The sequence below is a fragment of the Platalea leucorodia genome (assembly GCF_965183815.1).
Source record: "Platalea leucorodia genome assembly, chromosome: 3".
Classification (NCBI taxonomy): Eukaryota; Metazoa; Chordata; class Aves; order Pelecaniformes; family Threskiornithidae; genus Platalea; species Platalea leucorodia.
Window position 1 is genome coordinate 92,697,539 of NC_138825.1, and position 16,435 is coordinate 92,713,973.

At 38.8% G+C, this 16,435-nt stretch overlaps 1 protein-coding gene across 7 annotated transcripts in view; it reads right to left on the bottom strand.

The window, feature by feature from the left end:
• MYO6 (myosin VI) overlaps window positions 1–14,308 on the bottom strand; it is a gene marked incomplete at both ends in the record, with an annotated part of 80,636 nt that extends 66,328 nt beyond the window's left edge. For 6 of the 7 annotated variants that reach the window (XM_082305549.1, XM_082305546.1, XM_082305548.1 and 3 more), the window contains 4 exons: window positions 651–780; window positions 2,885–2,958; window positions 7,932–8,001; window positions 14,180–14,296. In XM_082305549.1, coding sequence (XP_082161675.1) covers window positions 651–780; window positions 2,885–2,958; window positions 7,932–8,001; window positions 14,180–14,296 — 391 coding nt within the window. Of the gene's footprint in view, window positions 1–650; window positions 781–2,884; window positions 2,959–7,931; window positions 8,002–14,179 lie in introns of all 7 variants that reach the window. The other variant, XM_082305550.1, reaches the window with a different exon arrangement.
• Window positions 14,309–16,435: the final 2,127 nt, after the last annotated feature.

The window sequence follows — 16,435 nt, forward strand, 5'->3', positions numbered from 1 at the left end:
GTTGCACTTCATAACAAGTAACATCTGAGACATGGAAACTTGGAAAAACATGGGTAGTTTTCTTGTTATGCAACAGGTACTAAAACCCCAGCTATTTATACTTTTGATTACAAAACAAAATGCAACACAGTGAGAAGGCTTTTAACAAGTCAAATGTTGATTTGTAGTTTCCAAATTTTTTTTTTCTTAAACAAAGTGACTGAAATCAGGTTGATCCCTTTAATAACATTTAAATGCACTTCCTGCCTATAACACAAGCATATAAAAAGAAAGTGCACGTGCTCTGGCAACATAATAAAAGGCAAAGGAAATCACTACACTGAAAGACAGTGCCAATCATAATTATGTCATTCTTCACTTCTAAAATCTTAATTTCTTTTTTTTCTTTTTTTAATGGTTGTAAATTATATTTAAACCACTTGGACATAACACTGGAGGTACAGAATAATAACAACAGGATTGCCAGGGTTGCTAATTTCCAAGTTCTTCAAAGTGCATATTAAGGATGAGAAGATATGCAATCTTAGCAAGCAGTGGTTTTATTTTGTAACAGTTTAAAGTAAATTACTTTTACAGGTGGCAATTTATGCATAACCGCAAAGTATTTAATGTTTTTTTTTGTAAAACACAAATACAGACTCCATACATACCAATAGCAAAAACATGTGGTGGCAATGTTCCAAGTGATCTACCCTGGTACTTTTTAATAGTATCTGAAGAATAAAACTTAGGTATATCAAAATATGGATTCACTGCAATAAGAATGTTGGCTACATAGGTCTGTGAAGAAAACAATTAACAACAAACTATTAGCTAGTATCCAACCAGGTGGTTAACAGCAATTTTATTACTATTGAAGACTACAGCCTAAGTATAACAATTACACTTACAATTCTCTCCAGCTAATGCAGACAGAGGAATGGATATATTTTCAGTGTTACTCTAATTATCTTCTCAGGACTTCTATGAAAAAGCACTTCTCGGGAGAATTTCCTAACCACTGAGCTGTGGAATATGTCCTGAATTTGACCTTTCTCCCAATCTCCTTTTAAATTATTTCCTATTGTCCAAGTTACTGGATCAAGGACAGGACACCACAACCTCCTCCTCACAAGTGAATAAACTAAGCTCCTGGCTAGCATAACGCACTCTCCTCCAGTGAGGAGGACAATTTTTCAATATCTAATGGAAGCAACTCAGCAGGAAGGACTGACAGGATCCTGCCTGGGAACGCGCTCAAGCCAGGCAATAAAAGCATTCAGCCGAGAGAAATTAGCTATGGCTGCTTCCACAGTGAGAAATACAGAATGCAAATGTTCTCTAATAGAGAAGGAATTCAAGATGAATCTCAAACCAAGACTGCTTTTTACCTTTCCACAGGATAAAGAAGACTGAAGATAAGTTTTTTAAGGTTTCGGAAAAAACAAACTTTCATAGCTTGGTTATAATGGCCAGATTACATACAAGGAAGAACAGGTGTCTGAATCACAGAAAAAGCCCATTTACAGAAAGAGGTATGAAGAAAATCAGATAAACTTTCAGCTTGAATGATCTATTTGGTTTGTTGCTATTGAACATATCCCTAGACAACTGAAATATGGACACTATCGTGATATGTTGATAGAAGGCTGGATCACACACAATATATGAATTTTCTTAGATGTTTCTATTTTCAGCACTTATTTCACTGAAGGAACACATATGCACAGAGTTCTTTGAGAGCCGCAAGTACTAATGTTAGTTTTTCTTTTAGTAACAAGACAAATAGTGTTAACCAGCATTAAACAAAAAGCAAAAAAAATTGTTGATTCAAACTGTATCTTAAAGTTACAAGGAAAAAGTAGTTAAAATGTAAATTGAACCTTGGTTGGGTTTTTTGTTTGTTTGTTTGTTTGTCCTCCAGAAAATACACCCACTCAGGACAACATATTAGTAGTATTTGTTTACAATGAAGAAATGCTTTATGAACCTAAATACCATCTTACTCATAACCAGTTCAGTGTTAGAATTTTACTTCCTTGAGGGTTTTTTTGGTTGTTTTTTTAATTTTGTTTTTTCCAGAACAGCGTTGAAACAGCCATTTTTATTTATTTATTTTAAAGCTGGTGCTTGATCTTGAGCCATAAAGTATTTATAGCTATGTAAAGTTAACTGCAACAAAGGAAAACCACTATACTTTCTTCTTATATTTATATAAAAGGGTTGAACTAATTCAATTAATTTTAGAACAGTACGCTAACACAAAAGTTGATTATTTTAACACAGATACTTAAAAAATATGTATAACTGTTCTGTATTATCACTAGCCAGCTTTCTATTAGAAAAAAATAAAAAGAAAGAAAACTCTTATCTTTCTTCTGTTTCACAGCTGTCAGTGTCCAGGCAGATGGCAAGGACAAAATGTAATTTAGTCAGAATTCATTAAGTACAATTAGGCAATTTGATAGCAATATAAAAGATTAAGATGGACATCTGAGCTAGGAGGTGTCAAAGACGGCACCTGTTTGCTTCGTTCAAAAATAATGAGGAAAGAAAACCATCTTTGTTAACAGCTACTCTACTGGTGAAGTAAGTTACCTGCAGGAACAGCCCCTTTGTGATACAATGCTGTGCTATGGTTGCACATGAACAGTCATGTAGAGAAAAATCTATTGCTCTGCCCAGTAAAAATCAGCTAACATTAATGTGATTAATGTGATTCAGATCTCAAACAAGGTATAAGGCCGGGGTGGGGGGGGAAGGTCTAAAACCTCCTAACCTTCCAATGTTACCATTTCTGTTTAGCTGCTGTTATAGGAAAAAACAGAATTGTAAACACTTGTTTTGTTGATTTTTTGAAAGGACATCTACCATTAGACTGGTTGTCATGACATGTAATACTTACGTAAATTCTGTCCTTACTGTACCGAACTTTGATATTGTGAAGGAGAGTGGCCTCATTTAAATACATAAGGGAACCTGCAAGTAAAAGACAATCATACACCATTAAGAGCTCAGGACTACCTTCGTATACAGCCAAAACACTATATCTTAGGATTAAGGAGAGTTTTATTTCCCCTCTCTTTGATTACAGTTTAATCCTATCATTTCTTTACACTGTCTTGAGGCAGAACTGCTGACTCAATATATGCTTTAAAAACTGTAGACCTGCTCTTTATTGTATAACTGGAGTTATAGAAAGGTGCTGAACAAAGAGTCAGACTCCAGGAGTCTCAACGCAGGCCCTGCTCAGCGTAAGCTCCCTTTTACCAGCCTTTCAGAAGAACACGGTGCATCCCCCTCCATGCCAGCTGTAAGTGCAGAAACCGGTGCCTACCAAAATCCCTAACGCCGACTGTTTCCTTCCTTCCAGCTCCCCTCTCCAATCCTGGCCATAGTGTCCCCAGGGTAATGCCACCTAACTGACGTTTAGAATAACTGCTGGCTCCTGGTGATTTTTAGATGTTTATATTCACTGATTCAATTGGGAAATACTGTCTGGAGGCAGCAGCAGGCATCGTTGCAACACCAGGCACCAACACAACCTTTTGTGTTTCAATTCTTGATTTTGTGGCTACTGGGCCTCCTCAAAGAAACAGTTAGGGGGACAGAAAGTTAACACAACAAAACCTAGCTTTATTTTTCTCCTTAACTTGTTAATATAAAATAACCGAACCAACTCTGCTGAAATGTTACAAGGCAGTGGCTCAAGGCAGCAAGCGGGCACCCACAGAAAGCTTCATATCATACAGATCCACATTCTGGCAAAGCTGGTTCCTTGTTTTCAGCTATAAACCACTGGAAAGCGTTAGCAGCCTTAATTACAAAGGTCATTACCAGTTCCCATTGTAACAATATTAAAAACTTTATCCTTAAACCAACTGAGGGCACTACTCATTACACAGCCTCCGTTTTCAAATATGCTCAGTCCTCTTGCCGCTTAAAATTCAAGTGCACAACACTATTTTGTCTAGTTACAACTGACCGACTACCATACTGGTAAACCTTACAGTATTAGTGCCACTTAAAAAGTTGTATACATCTGACTACTGTTGATGGAGTAAGCACTGTGCCTGTAATAGTAACTGCTACCCCGTACCTCACACGAGGGCCACATAGGCACCCCTCATCTATAACGACCAACAAAATGGTTTCTCAAGTTGGATCAAGCTGGACTGATGCCCCTTCTTGAGGGCTCCAGCAGAGAAAAATGTATTCCAACTTATTTACACAAATGTGCAAGAAGGGCTCCCAGTTCTTATGACCTAAAGTCAACATGTCCAGCCACCTCACCCTGCAAGGACGCCTGAAGCTCAGTAAGCAGCTCTTAACGTCTCCTTCAGTGCTCCTCCTGCTGAACCAAAAGATACTGGCAAAGGACAATGGGAGCTTCTCAAGAGCATGCGTTTTGCTTTTCAATCTTTTACCCTTTCTCCCGTGGTGGACTGAGGAATGGCGGTGGCTCTGCCTCCTACCACCTACACCAGACTGGCCTGAAGCAAGGCAGGTTCAGCAGCGGTGTGCAGCCTCCCTCTGGCTTGCGTAGCTCCACTGAATAACAGCCCCTCCTTCCCTTATGCGACTAAATACAGCTTTGCTTCATACGGCTGGAGTCGTTCAGGCTTCTCAAAGCACCTTGCAACTTCTGGATTGTTTAGAAGAAGCCATCTTCCCCCGCAAAATCCCCTGCATGCACACTCCTGCGCTGGTGGAGGCACACTCCTGCGCTGGTGGAGGCACACAAGGCATGCTTTAGCTTTATGCTAAGCGCCATCTCCATTTGGGTCACAACTGCCCTGAAACCGGGCCTGTGCAGGATACCTTCACGAAGCAGCAGGCTGGCCCCGATCACCATGGCCCTGTCATGCCAGCAGACCGACATCCCCACTAACCACGCAGTCGCTGGGACGTGCAGCAAGCTGCACAGCAGGACTTCTCCTCCTCCCTTCCCCAGGCACACTCAGTCCACAGCGCTGAGAAAATGGCGCTGGGACCACAACTTGCAGGTCTGCCTCCACAGACCTCTTTCTGCCTTCACCTCTTGTTATTAACAAGGTCATCCCAAGAGAAAGGGACATTAAAAGGAAACGGGCCCGAAACAGAAACGCCTGCTCACTCTAATGAAAGTTAAAATCTCCTTCTCCCCTTACGTATGCCTTGGGGGCCAGGGCGGTGGGGCAGGGTGTTATCTTTTGAATTTTTCTAATTTTTAAGTCATTTGGATTCTCAGTATTGAGTTAAGAAACTAATGTATAGTAACGGTCTACATACACTGAAAGAAACGATCCTCTCCCTTGACTGTAACTTCACAAGACCCTCTCAGGGTTTGCAGTATGTTTTAAAGGAAACAGTCATCAGTTAAGCATCCTAATAAAAAATTGGTAATCATCTAAGCAACAAAGGACCTCAGATTTCAGTGCGTCCCCAGTACTCTCTTTCCAAAAGGATTCCAGCTCTTGTTAAAGCAGTTATACCTGCAGATTCGGTGCATAATGGGAGCTTGCTCCCTGAGGGAATGTCGCTACCTTCACTCAAGACATGCAAACTAAGGCTTATGTCAGCAACTTTAAAACACATCTCTTTAGAATAAATCCTTTAAAAGAGACATCCATATCCAGAGGCAAAGGAAGTCACCAGAGGGAGAATTCTGAATATTCATATGGCTCATGCGTAAATATAACCAGTTTATGTACGTGCATTTAATAGACCATATCTTTACCTATACACACACACAAAGTTCACAGAAGTGAAGTCAGGCACTAAAAGCTAGGAAATATCAATGTCAAATTTACTCACACTGGCTCTCCTGTGTACACAATGAAGCAGGGTTTGTATGGAAAATAATTTTATCAAGTAACTGCAAGACTTTGCATCTGCAGAACTATTTTTTTAAGATTCTTATCCAATACCCTGCCCCCTTTCATTTTTTTAAAATTGTTTCAGCCCAGAAATTAAAAAAGAAAAAAAAAAAAAAATCTTTCGGCCATAAAAAAATAAGAATTCCACATATGGTGACAACCCCCCAAAACTGAGTGGGGTTGTGGAGGGGGAGAAGAGGAGCGTGAATCACAAAAAAAAAAAGAAATAAATGCTTTGTCTCTGTACTGTTTGCAATACTTACTGAAAATTCACATTTAAGGAAGGGCTAGATTCTCAAAAAGATATCTCTTGCAGCTAACGCATTTGGGATATGAAAGGCTAAGGGTGCAAAAAAGCAATACTTCAGCAAATTACTTCCTAGAAGGGAGTTAATCACTAAAACATAGGTTGGAATGTTAAGTGTATTATTAACTAGGTTTTCAGGATTTTTCAGAACAGTATTATAAGAAGAGACTGAAAGCACTCAGTATTTGATAAAGTTTCTTCTTAAAGATCAATGTGCTCAGCACAAATGCTCTCTCTGACAGAGAAGGAAAATGAGCTTGGGGGTCACACATCCTGGAGACAAAGCTCAACTAGCGAACAAAAAGCGAGAATACGTTAGAAAAGTCTCAAAATAATGTTTGATACAGAAAGGATTACTGGAAAAAGCATTTTTAAGTCTTATATTTTACTCAGTAGGCCAAAGAAGACATTTTCTCTCATAGGAAGACTGCTTTAACTTAATTGAATAGTATTTTGCTGGAATCTCAAATTATTTCCATAATCTCATTCCAAATTTCAGTTCCCTGACACTAGGACACTGAGGTGCCAGGACATCTCAGTACAATCACTGTGATGGATGCACAGATTAAGTTCATTTCCCTAACAATCATCGTGTGCAGAGAATACAGATACCAGCTTCGGAAAGTTTCAACCCACGTAACGTTTGCAAAAATATAAGCAACTGGAAACAAGGCTACCAGCTTGGTTCCATCTGTAATGACACTCTACCACCTAAGTCAGATCATAAGGCTCAGGTCTCACCTTCTTGTTCCTTGTGGAGCAGCTGTAACAGCTGTATTTCCTGTCACGGGATATAAATACTAACCCCTATTCCAAAACAGGAATTGTGGTTAAATCACCTAAACAACTTTCAAAGTCCTAGCCTCTATTTTAAATGAGGAACAATAGAAGATACTGTTGCCCACCATTTACAAAGTTATCAGTATTTTCACCAACCAGTAAACACCATAGGAAACATTTAAAACAATTGCCTTCATCAGGTTTTCAAGACAGGAGAGTCTCTCTGATTTGCTCACACAGAGCAACAGCAGCAAAATATTTGTTTAACAGTTCTCTAAAAGCTGATGCTAGTGCTTACTCACCTTTCTTGGTACTCTCTCCCCTCTCCCCAGATTTGAATACTGTATTTGTTTCCACACATCTAACTATAAAATATTTAACAAAATAAAAGCCCTACAGATCAACACTGAAGTTTAGTACACAAGTTCACCTCAAAACTCCTTTTCCAGCAGCACTCCTGTATCCGATGCACTATAACCTATTTCCTTTTCCAGTGGCCCCAATGGGTCCAGATTCCTGTCTCCAGTTTTGGGAAGGTTATCTTAAAATTTATTTTCAATATTACCTGTACTTCCACAGGAACGCTATCTGAGAAATGGATTACATGCAGGAAAATGCTGTACAATACAGCTGCTGATAAAGCAACTAATTCTTTTGCTGCACTATAAAAGATACAGCTAACCCCCACAATGCTGAATGTAGTTGAACCTGATGCAGTTAGGTGACATCTGATATATATCTGAAGTCAAGTAACAGTTTTATGTGGGACTAATGTAACTATGACTTCCTCTGAAGTGTTCAACTGAAAACTAAAAAGCACTATGAATGATCTTTAAAATGGGCTTACTTTAAGAAGTTTAAAGGACTAGTAGAGGTCATACATAAATTCAAGCAAAGAAGCAAAACAAAGACTACAAGGAAGAAACAGGAAGCTTGTTAGGAAACAATATTCTCTTCTATACAGATTTTTTTCAAATGCATAATTTATTTTTAAATTCATAACTTACAATTATCTTCTACATCCTTTTTGCTGTCTTCTTCCGCAGGAAACACTTGGCTGATAGCAGCCTGGAAAGTCTGTTAGACAAAAAATATTAACATTGTCAGAATTCCATAAAAATAGAAATACAGTTCAAAGATGTCTGATGAGATGGTACAAGTGAGTGCACTGAAGCTGTGCATGATCTAAAATGAAGTTGCCAGCTTTATAATTCAGCACTGGAAATTTTACTGAGTTACTAGATGCAGTAAAAGCAGAGCTGCTGCATTTACATTACCACACTACATTATAAAAATGCAGTCACTGTAATATATATTTTTATTGCAATAATATTTGATGCTTGTTTCCAAAATTGCATGTAATATTGTGTAATATAAAAAATAAGGATTAAAAAAAGTACTGCAAAGGGAACAGCATTGTAAAGGACACACAACTTCCACAGTTTTGCCAAGAAGCACAAAGAATAAAAATCAAATTATTAGTTCAGTCAAAGGACTGTGTTGTCATTATCATACGCTGTTTTAAAACATTCCTACTTAAAATATAAGTGTTCAATACATAATATCCTCTGTATCCCCAAATACTGTAGCTTTGGTTGTTGGTTTTTTTTTTTCCTTCACTAAATCAATACTAAAGTAAAACAAGACCTTCCTTCAACCCTTGTATTCTAGTTATACAAAACAGCCATTTATCAAGTGTTCATGTCCAACTGGCAAAATTCATTACAAAAGCAACTTTGTTTCTTTTTATTGTCCAGAAATCATAATTTATATTGCTGTAAAAAGGAAGGAAAAACATCCTAGCACAGACACATCACAGCATCTGCACAAAAATACCTGTTGTAAGAGGTAGGCTTAATTATACTTTTTTGTTTACCATAGTAATAGCGTGTTTGAGCTACCTATGAATGCATAAAAACCCTATTGCACCAATTAAACACGACAGCAGCCGTGCTGCTACAGGCACAGTCTCATTTTCCCCATGGAAATGGAGACAAGAAGTCTAGTCTAATATTTGAAAAGGGAACCAACTGGATCTAAAGAATGACCTTAATAAACAAACATGTTTGCTTGTTCAACATTGTACTCAGCAAGATAGTCCCATGAGAGACACCTCACACGGAAGTTCAGGAGAAATACAGCAACTTGCTTCACCTTTGCTTCAGTACAACGGACACAGTACGTGAGCTCTTGTAGCTTACACCATCATCAACAGCCATGAATTCCAACTCCTTTTGAAGTGGGAAGGGTTAAAATTGTCTCTAGAGCAGAACTAATTGCTGCCAGTCAGAAAACAGTAATTCTACGATATCCCTTCCCTATGAAGTTATGCAATTTGTAGTCACAATAAATGATATTTTGTCATCCCCTTATCAGGATCTAATGCAGAAAAATACGCACAAGAAGCTTTCCTAAGGGAAACGGAGCTGCTCGATGATGGTGGAACATCTGAACGTCCATTAGATCAACTTCCTCCAAAATATCCTTTATCAGAGCTTGGTGGAGCCGTGGAGGACCTGAACATCTTTACCGACCTCAGAAAGTTGCCAGCTGCTATTCAGAGTTTTAGCAGGGCAGAGATTCCCCGCCCTTTCCTCCCTCTCACAATACTGCAGTTAGAACATATTATCCTAATAATTTTCTCTGCAAGTTTGTCAACAGTAAAAGTATATCTTATTGGGTAAAGATACATGTGAACACAACAGTTACCCACATAATCAGTTTACTGCATGAAATAGTGGAAAAATAGTCTTTTTTTCATTAAAAAGAGCATGACTGGCTTCACGAAAATCTAACTTCACTTCTTGTTCTTGCCTGCTCATGTGTAATCCAAGTTGAACAACTAACAGACTTTTTTTTTCACAGGAGAGAATGAACATGATACCCAGCTATTCTGTAAGACTCTTCACAAATCTCTGATATTTTAACATTTCATGGATCTAAAGCCAGCCATACCAGATCTATCCCAGAAGGGGAAAGAAGAGCTTTTTCAATGTCCTCACCACTCAGCCTTCTGATCCAAGATAAATTCCAATGAAAAATATAATGAGAATTCATGCTGTATTATGTCCTCCTTCATTTTTTTTCACTCAATGTGAATTGGGAATCAATTTCTAGAATATTTCAGAAGTAATAAAACAAATAAGCAATATGAAGACTTATCTGAAAGCTGATGATTTTCTGCTGGACTTTTTTCGATCAGAACATGAAGCCTGGTTTCAACTACATCAACAAAGAATTTCACTCCCGTATGTCACAGTTGGACTACTGCTTTATGTAAGGTGATTACTTGTTTTGTAGGTAAGTACGTTAGCTAGATGTGCAGAGCTCTGAGTATTGCCAATTACTATTAAAATCTAATATATTAAATAGGAAAATGGGCAAGATATCCCAGGTCTATCAATAAAAAAAAAAAAAAGTACAAGAAATTTTTTACCATGTTGTCCCATTATTTTTTTTAAGCATTTATTGTAAGGAGAAAACACTTCAGGCATTTGGTGGAAGACTTTCGCATTAAGACATTGCTTAGGACAAACTTGTTCTAAGAAAATGGAGAGGATATGAATCTTATGAGACACTGAAGTGGTCTCAGGAGGCAAAACAGAGGGTTTAGGCTTTTTTATAGTTTTTTTTTTTTTTCCCCTTTTTTGTAATGAAGCAGCACTTGAAATCCAATGGCAATCTTAACTATTCTCCCAGAAACTAGACGAGTGAAAAAAGATATCTTTCCATTCAAGCGGGATCTTCTTTCTACCGTGTAATCCAATATGTGTAACCATGCCCTCCTTTATACCTCCCAGATACAGACAGGAGACATCCCTACTCTCAGCTGTGTTTCACAAACCAACCTAAAGCAGTACAAACAGTGCGTAAGAGAGACAAGAACACGTCTCATTCACGCAAGCAAGCTGCACTCACTGCTAAAAAAAACCCTGAGCTTGAAACACTGAACTTTGGACATTCTGATCCTTACTTTCAAAGTACATTTATTCATTTATACTTAGCTCAGGAAAATACCTCTCTGGTTATTCACAGCATACCAGAGCAGGTGCCCCGTAAAGCCCTCCATGACCCTTCAGAACCGGCGCAGAGCCGCAAGGTGCCTCTCGGCTGACGGCAGGAGGGGTGTCAGCGAGCGCCTGCAGCACCACACACCCTCCCAACAACCGCCAGAAAGGCACTACTGCTGACCCTCTAGCAAACGCCTGCCCCCTACTCCTCGGTGCCACGAGGATCCCAGGATGGCATCTCAGGGTGCAAGTCCCTCCAAAGCATCTCTTCCTAATTGCTTTACTTAGATTTGCTACCTCCAGGAAAAGAGTAAATTCCCCCCATTCGGCAATTTCGCTGTCGTCTGCCTTCTCCCTGTTACAGCATCAAGCAATGCAACAAAGATACACGGAACAGGACCTGAGGTTAGGATTCCCAGTAAGTTCAGAAAAGTACACTCCAAGCAGAAGTGTAAATGCAACACTAGTTGAGTTTAACAACTGGCTGCCTTTCTATCCGTCTCCTTCCTTGCACACCGGCGTGCAACTGCTGGTGGGACAAGGGCCAGTGCTCCCAGCCCTGGCCCCCTGCTCTGGTTTGGAGCCCATCCTCAGGACAACACTCCAGCCCTAGGTGGGACCATGCTCGTTAGCAAACCCCTCTCCAGTTTCTCTGTTTTCTTTCCAGTCGTGGCATTTATCAGTCCTGCAAGCCGATGATCTGGTTTTCAGGGAGTAGTTCCCATCGTGTAACACATGCAGCCTCTGTTCTGATAACACGCTCCTGCAGCTTGGATTACTCCTTCTCGTTCAACGCAAACTAGATGACTCAGATCCCCACCTCTCTTTAGACACCCAGCCTCCGCACAGAAATATAGATGCCGTTGTTAACTCTGTATGGGCTGCGGTACCCAAAACTGCTATGGCTGGTTTATAAGTAAATCACTGTGTTGGCCAACTACCTTCACCCAGTCTGGACCGGGTAACTTGGTTTCACAATACAAAGCAATCTACTGCCACGCTGGCCTCCAGTTCTCGTCCTCCTGCCACTGCTTGCTGCCATTCTGCAAACTTTCTACTTCTTCATTTTTAAGGTGAATCCGTTCTCTGACCTCATTTGCTGTGCCACGCGCGGCTCGGCGAGCAGAGCTGAGAGGGTGCCACTCTGCAATGTCAGAGCTAGCTACAGGTGGGGAAGGGAGGGAGGATTTTACGACATCATGAAACTGCTGCCTTGCAGCACTTATTCCAGTTATTAACAACATATTTTAATCAACCATTAAGTGGTATAAAGGGCAATAATCAAACATATGCATACACATTTCCTTTTCAGCCTGTGATCTCTGGTAAGATATCAGTGCCTACAGAGAATACATATGACATGTTAATGACCCAGATTAAAAAATAATAATAAGTTACACTGCCCGTATATGTTTACAAGATCAGGTTACTCCTCTCTTCCCTGTAATTATCATGTGCAACTCTGGAGCTGCTGGATCACTCCTTCTTACTGAAGAGCACTTTTGAACTATCATTTTAAGTAAACAAAGTTGATAATCATGGGTATTAATGCTGACTACTTCAAATTAATGGTCTAAGCACACAAGAACAGAGTCATCTTAAAAAGACAAAGCGCAATGAGAAACATTTCGCTATAGAAAGAAATCAATGACACCTTGAAAAGACTGAGAAGATAATCAAGAAAATGTTTTACTCCACCTCTATTAATATTAGGAAGTCTGATATAATTAGAAATATAGGACCATAATCTCTACAGTATTTAAACTGTGAAGTGTTTGTTCCCTTAGATGAAGGAACATCAGGCCCTTAATCGATCTGCTTAATTCAAGAAACTAAACAACAGCAGAATAACAAACCTTCTAGACAAAAGAGATTGTTCATTGTGAACCATGAAGCAAAATATTTGTATTTTAGGATCATTTTTTGGTTTCACAAAAAAAAAAAAAAAATTATATATGCTCCCTGAAAGGCGCATATGTTAGAAATAAATGACGACTCAGGTGTTTCCTTATTGCCTGTTTTAATACACAGACTTTTTATCACATCAGAACCATTTGGGGATATAAATAGAAATAGTGGCAGAGGTCAAAATCTTTTAAGTCAGTTAAAGACTACTTAGTCATAGTTTTGGAATATTTAATATTTTTGTCTGAATAATTTTCTCTTCCCCAAACTGAAGAATGCATACTACTACTACTAAACCTACAGACTTTCTCGCTCACACACAAAAGTCAGACGTTACACTTGCTTTGTATTTCTAAGGAAAGCAAAATCAACTTCCTTTCCAAGATGTAGAAAGAAGAAAGCCTATAAACATTCCTCCCAAAAGGAAGGACTGCTGCATAACCTTTTGACCTGTGACAAGGCATTCTCTATTATTGTTGAAATGCAAAAATAAGTTACAAAAAAAAAAAAAAAAACAACCCACACAAACTTTGCCTTTTCCATATCTGAGGATATGGACAAAATTGTTAGAAAGGGCACATATCACATATTCACGAAGACCAAAATCACAACTTTTAAAACAGTGTCTGATCTTATTCCAGCTAGTAAAAACCAGGATGCTGACCATCCGAATTAGGATAATTTATAGATACAACGTACTTCCTGTAAAAACTGACATTTAATTACAACATACTGAATCTGAAAGACGTCATGATAAACGAAGCAGTTGGAACACACTAATTAGGGTGAATTAGGACTTCATTTTAAAAGTTACATTTATTTTGCCTTTAATTTGATGTAGCAATTCCATAGGACCTTTGTTTGGCATCGTATTACTTCTCAAAGTACTTGAGGTAAGAGGATTCATCTCTCAATCTTCATCAGTCTAACAGTAAGGTGTCTAATCTAAGCCAGAGTCTAGGACATCCCTGTAGGACACTCTCCCTATGCATTTAAGGGAAAAGAGAGAAGCCAATCTCAACAGTAGACTCTTAAACAGTCTCTAATTTAGAAAAATAAAGTATACAGTACTGAATCAAATGGCTACAGAGATTCAATTCTTCTGTCTTTCACAAGCACATATACACATGCAGATAACTGACAGAAAGCAAGCACTTCTTATCAGTGGGATATTTCATTTGCAACACAAGCTAAAGCTAAACAAAGATCCTTAGCCAGAGAAAGCTGATTTCCCTCTCCTTCAGGTTGTGTGTAATGGTAGATATTGGTAAAGATTTGACCTACAGGTAAAATAGTTTTTGTAAGGTTTTTCTCTGTTCCTTTGCTTGTGAGACACTTACCTTGCCTTTCTGATTCAAAGGTTCAATAGTTAAGTTGTCAGTGCCGATGTCCACAATCATCCCCATCTGAAACCCATCAGTTGGGTGTGGAGCCCAAACGGGCTTCCCGTCCTCCATTGTGGGATCTATCCAGTATTCCCTGTGGGAAAAGTAAAATAAAAATTAAAGAAAAAAAAATTGTAGACAAATTTAGTAAGCTATCAGGATTCACTATACAGACTTTAGTTTATTATGTTTATTCCTGTTATTCCGTGTGGAAGTAGCCAGCCTGTCAGGACAAGATTCTTCAAGCCTTTTTCCAACCCTCGACACTTTGCTTACAGAAGGGCCCCTCAGACCTGGGTATGGACAAGATTCAAGAACAGATCAATTTTGGGGGGCAACTAAGCCGTGCAGCTCTTTCCCCAGTTTCCCTAACTTGTGAACCAAAAATGGGGTCTATCTTCAGATCAAAATAGAAGTACAAGACATTCAAAGCTAAGACTATACTAGGAGTGTGTATATACATACATATACGTGTGTATACATGTATACACACACACATGTATATATATATGCACACAGTGGGTCATATGACTAATGGATACTTGTCTCTACCTGATTTGGTGTGCAAATGCTCTAATTTCTGTAACGGGTACACGTCGAGGCATGTGAGCAGAAATGCAGCCTCTTGTCATTTCAGACAAATGAACGTGCCCACTTTTTCACATGGCTCGGCATATGGCTTTTAAATAACCCACGAATACATTTGGTCACAACTGATTTATCATATTATAAGCTTTTGAGGGAATGACCTCCAATACCATGACATTACAACTCTGAATCTTAAGGAACATCAACCTTACTTTCTATAAAAATATGATGCGAAAATCACTTTAGAGGAATCTACAGTTTACAAGTGAAATAGATGCAAAGGCCAAGACATTCAAACCTTAGGCTCCTCAAGTTATGCAGCTAAATAAGCTCCCAATTAAAAGGAGTATTTGATTGCATGCAATGCTCATTGAACTACCCAGGAAAGTTGCCAGGATTGGCACACTCTGAATGGCTAACGGTGCCATTTTAAATATGCTGAATTAGTCCTTTTTTAAAAAAAATAAAAATTCTACTTTATAGTCCTTACTCTAATAAGAATTGGAAGTCCACACAGCTTGAAAAGCTCGCTTCTCCTGCCGTTTCTTGCTCCCCTCCAAAACTCATTCACATACTAAACTGATGTGTTTCAGTGATTCCAAAAATTGTAAAAAGTATCATCTCATATCACCAAGGTGTAACTTGCCTCTCTCAGCGTGAACGAAATGAGCCTGCCAAACAGCAAAGAAAACACTGGCAGCAAACTCCGAGAGTCTGTAAGCTAGGAAACATGTCCCACATTTTTCTTTTCCCACAACTAAAGGAAAAAGGAGCTCCAAAATTTCTCACAACCGGGGAAGGCTGCAGACCCCTTTGCCATAAGCAGCGGCAAGGAAAGAGAGTCATCAGCCCACCAGAGAGTTGTACAACCATGAGCAGAAAAGGACACTCTTGTCCCAGAGGATCTGTCAGGACACGCTGCACATGACCTGCTTTTTGCTGCCTCCAAAGACTTTCAAAAGGTTTGAAGAGAAGGAAGAGGCTTGCTGTGACCGCTTTGAGAATGCTGTTGGTCTTAACATCTTGCTTGTCAAGGGATAAGACAATTTGCTGTTAACTTTAATGTGAAATGATAGAAGATGAAAAGTAATTCTAAAGCAAAGACTCAGAATGCAAAGTCAAATATTTTTTTAAATGAAGTAATGTTCTGAAGAGATGGGAAAAAATAGCTATAGAGCTTAACTTAGTGCTGATACCTGGTTTTGTGTTTAAATTTACTCAATTAATCAGATTTTTTTCTTCCTGAATGCAGTTCATGATTCAAGAAGTTCACGAAGATTTTAACAAATGTTTCTAGTGTATTCTACTCGCGCAATTCATGCTATTTAAAATGTTATATTTAATACAGGAAAACGTGCTGGTCACTTTTCCCCCATGAATGGAGCACATTAACTTCTTTCAACTACTCATAGAAAGTTTATGCTCTAAAACCTCATGTCACATCCAATTCTGTTTGCTTCAAACCTTTTGCCACATCCCATGGACTCTACAAAACACCATCATCTTCATCATGAGTTGCCAGCATTGTACAAAAAATCCTGTAAAACAACATCTGTATTCACTCACAACTGCCTCTTGGCCATTTTTTCCTTATTTTAGGATACTGTAAATCAGATCTAGTAT